The sequence below is a fragment of the Piliocolobus tephrosceles genome, unplaced genomic scaffold, assembly GCF_002776525.5.
Source record: "Piliocolobus tephrosceles isolate RC106 unplaced genomic scaffold, ASM277652v3 unscaffolded_21763, whole genome shotgun sequence".
Classification (NCBI taxonomy): Eukaryota; Metazoa; Chordata; class Mammalia; order Primates; family Cercopithecidae; genus Piliocolobus; species Piliocolobus tephrosceles.
In genome coordinates, this window is record NW_022304047.1 from 11773 (window position 1) to 15526 (window position 3754).

Consider the following 3754-nt stretch of genomic DNA (forward strand, 5'->3'; position numbering starts at 1 on the left):
TCTTCCAGGCTAGAGTGCAGTGGTGCCATCCTGGCTTACTGCAGCCTCAGTCTCCCCAGGCTCAAGTGATCCTCTTACCTCAGTCTCCCAGGTAGCCGAGACTACAGGTACGCATCACCAAGCCCAGCTGATTTTTTGATTTTTAGTAGAGACGAGGCCTTGCTATGTTGCCCAGGCTGGTCTTGAACTCCTGGGCTCAAGCGATCCTCCTGCCTCAGCTTCCCAAAGTGCTGGGATTATAGGCATAATCCACTGCACCTGGCACATGTTTTGTTTTGTTTTTTAAGGTAAGCAATTGTTTTATTTCCTTGGCCTGATGGCATTGACTTCATTACACAAGAACTTGCAGCTGACAGAACTGACACACAGATTTCTCCCAAGAGGAAGAACCCTTTTCATTTGCAGAGATGAATTGAAATGTCATGTCTGAGTGCAATTCCTGCTCCCCACTCCCACCCCAAAAACCCTAAAAGTGATAACAAATCAATAAATCAGTAAAATTCCCATGATTTACTAAAAGTCATCCCTGCAAACCTTTCTAACTAGCAGCTGCAGTGGATAACCAAGAAGGGAAGCAGCTGGCCATCACATAGTATTTCTGTGAGTGTGAGACTGAAGGGACAGTGGCATGGGAGCAAGAATCCTGAATGAGTGAGAGGTGTAGATAATCTACCTTACTTCATACCTGCCCCTTCCCTACATAAGACATCTCTGTCCTGATACATGGAAAGTACTAGAGAAGATGCTAGGAGTGGTTTTATTCTGCAATTGGAAATGCCTGAAGCTTATTAAATTCCAAGGTAGGGGTGATAGAAGGAGCACCAGAGAGAAAGAACAGTTTAGACAGAGATGCTCAACACTCTGTCAATTTCAGTTTAATGCTATTTAATAACAAAACTGTCTTCTTAATCATAACCACCCTCATGCCTAACCCCTATTTTCCAAAAATAAGAGATGCCTGTCTAAATTTCTGAGTTGATGTCTACTGCCACCCCTGGGGTGGCACTGTGATGTCTGTGAGATTGTAACTGGGATGGGAGAAAAGAAGTGTGGGACAGGGAAGATCAGGGGCCACGATGCATCAATTACAGTGGTTCCCAGGTATGGTCCACTACCACAAGTCCCCTTTCCCTACCTGTCTTGTGCAACTGTCAAAAATAGAATCTCTGCCCAAAGAGAAGGGAGTACAGGGAGTTGCTGCTGGACTGCCATCATCTCTGACCCCAACTTGTCCACCTCCTGACCCTTCCATGAAATTGCACAAAAATTAAATCTCAGGAATGCTGTAAAATTACATCATCCCCATTCCTCTATCAAAGCCAATGCAACAACTCTGTCCTGATAAGCTTTCTCCCTGAGCTGAGGAAGCAGCAAAAAATATCAACTGAGCATGTGAAAATGTGATGATGGTGTGTGTGGTGTAGTTTCTAGATGTCTTCACCTTCTGTCTCCTCGAGGTGGGAGCCGCCCTCTTTTTCCCCAAGTCGCGCATACACCCCTCCCCTACCCCCAAGTCCAGATGCTTCCATCTGCTGGGCTTCCAACCACTCATTTCCCATAGACACTCTCATTACTATAGGCCACATACAGAAAATCATCTTCCTCATGACTGTCCTCATACAGTTGGCCCACGGTAGCACTAGTGGGAGGGATTGTGTTGTTGACAAAGAAGAATAAGGCGTCCTCAGGTCTCAGGTGGATTCTCTTCCGGATTAAGAAGTAGAACTGGCCATTGGTAAGGTCGGAGGGCACTAGGTACTTCCTCTTGTCCAGATCAGGCACCCTGGCTTTTGGAGCCTTCTCTACAATCACAGGGACCCTGTACGGATATTTCTTCCAGATATTTTCTGCTTCGCTTTTCCGATACTCAAAGGGATGGTCCTCCTTGTACTGGAACTTCATGATGAATCACATGGCTTCCGAGATCCCCGCGCAGGGCCGGCCTTCTTCGCCGCCGACCGCAGGCTGCGTCCCGCTCCCTCCGCTGACGTATGCTCAGGATAGGGGCAGAAATGTCTGCTTCTGGGTCAACAGCGCTGGTCCGAGTGTGCGGGCGGGCGGAAGGTGGGGTGGGAGGGGGACCTCAGGTGCTCCCGCCTGGAGGTAGAGGAAAGCCAGGTGGAGAAATGCTGGCGGCTTTTCCGAATAGCTGGGAGCACAAAAACCAAATATTTGGTTCTTCAACCCAATAAATTTGGGGGTAATTTGTTTTTTTTTTTTTTTTTTGAGACAGAGTCTCGCTCTGTCACCCAGGCTGGAGTGCTGTGGCCGGATCTCAGCTCACTACAAGCTCCGCCTCCCGGGTTCACGCCATTCTCCTGCCTCAGCCTCCCGGGTAGCTGGGACTACAGGCGCCGCCACCTCGCCCGGCTAGTGTTTTTGTAGTTTTTAGTAGAGACGGGGTTTCACCGTGTTAGCCAGGATGGTCTCGATCTCCTGACCTCGTGATCCGCCCGTCTCGGCCTCCCAAAGTGCTGGGATTACAGGCTTGAGCCACCGCGCCCGGCGGGGGTGCTTATTTCTGAAAAGATTTCAAGTAATTGCTAATTGCTCTTCATTGGACAAAGCCACTGTGTGTGTGTCTCTTTGTATTTGTGTGTCTGTGTTGTGTGTGCATGGTGGGGAAGGTGCTTTGTTGGGAAGAGGGATGTTATTGAGAGGGACAGAAATCAATAAATATAAATTGATCAAATTCCAGGGGTATGAAGACCATATATGAAAATGCCAAAATGAGCACTGTAGACATTTTGTAGTGTATAGTTTCAGGGGAGAGAGAGAAGAGAAACCTGTGTTGACCTTCTTGCATCTTGAACTCTGTGAGTCATCTTACATCAGGGAGCACGCCCTTTAAAGCCTGAGATCCCTTAAACCAGTGATGCTATCTCAGCCATGTAAGTCAGAATCCACAGAAAAACACCCATGTTTTCTCAAGTCCCACATAAGAACTCTTGCCTCTGAGGAGCTCTGAACCTCTTTGAAACTGTCAGAGAAATATTTGACTTGGCGGGAAATCCACTTTATTTGCAATATGTCCCTCTTCCCTTCCCAACTCTCACCTTTCCCCCAACACTTACCCTCCCCAACCTGCATCCAGCAGGGCCTAATCACCTACTCCATGAGCTAATTTCTTTATCACTTCATTCTATCCTTTTGTCAAAACTAGTGAGATCACGTCTCCAAGATGTGGTTTGAGCATCATGATAAACTGGTGCAGGATAAAAAATAATCAAAACTTCCATATAAATTTACCTTCATTTTCACTCATTCTTTAAAATTTTAACTTTTGGATAAGTTTTACGGTGCAAATAATTTATTGGTATCTATATATGTACACATACATATGCACACACACAGCGTATATGACAGGCTACATAAATACAGAAATGTATACATTGGAGATGTGTCCAAAAGACTTACGTTGATTATTTTAGACCTTTGACTTCCCAGGAAATTAAGCCTGAGCAACTACTCACTCCTCAAAATATTTGGATAATTTATTATTTTGTGGCAACCTGTTTGGTTGTCTTTGTATTGGTAATGACCATATGTGCTAATCATACCTAACTATGTTATGGCAAAATTCCTATTTTTCTCTTTTAATTCTCTCTGCTGACTTTCACTTCCTAGATGAATAGACAAAAATATTGACTTTGTTGTTTCTTGAAGAAACCAAGCACTCCCATGCATTTACAGAGATATTCCTGTATACCCTCAATAGGGAGAAAATAAACATTATTTATGTTAGCATACTGGT

At 45.3% G+C, this 3754-nt stretch overlaps 1 protein-coding gene across 1 annotated transcript; it reads right to left on the reverse strand.

The window, feature by feature from the left end:
* Positions 1 to 284: 284 nt before the first annotated feature.
* On the reverse strand, positions 285 to 2146 carry LOC111528653 (gamma-aminobutyric acid receptor-associated protein-like 3). Its single transcript, XM_023195410.2, has one exon. The coding sequence runs from the start codon at positions 1900 to 1902 to the stop codon at positions 1549 to 1551; it is 354 nt and encodes a 117-aa protein (XP_023051178.1). The 5' UTR covers positions 1903 to 2146; the 3' UTR covers positions 285 to 1548.
* Between the last annotated feature and the right edge of the window lie 1608 nt (positions 2147 to 3754).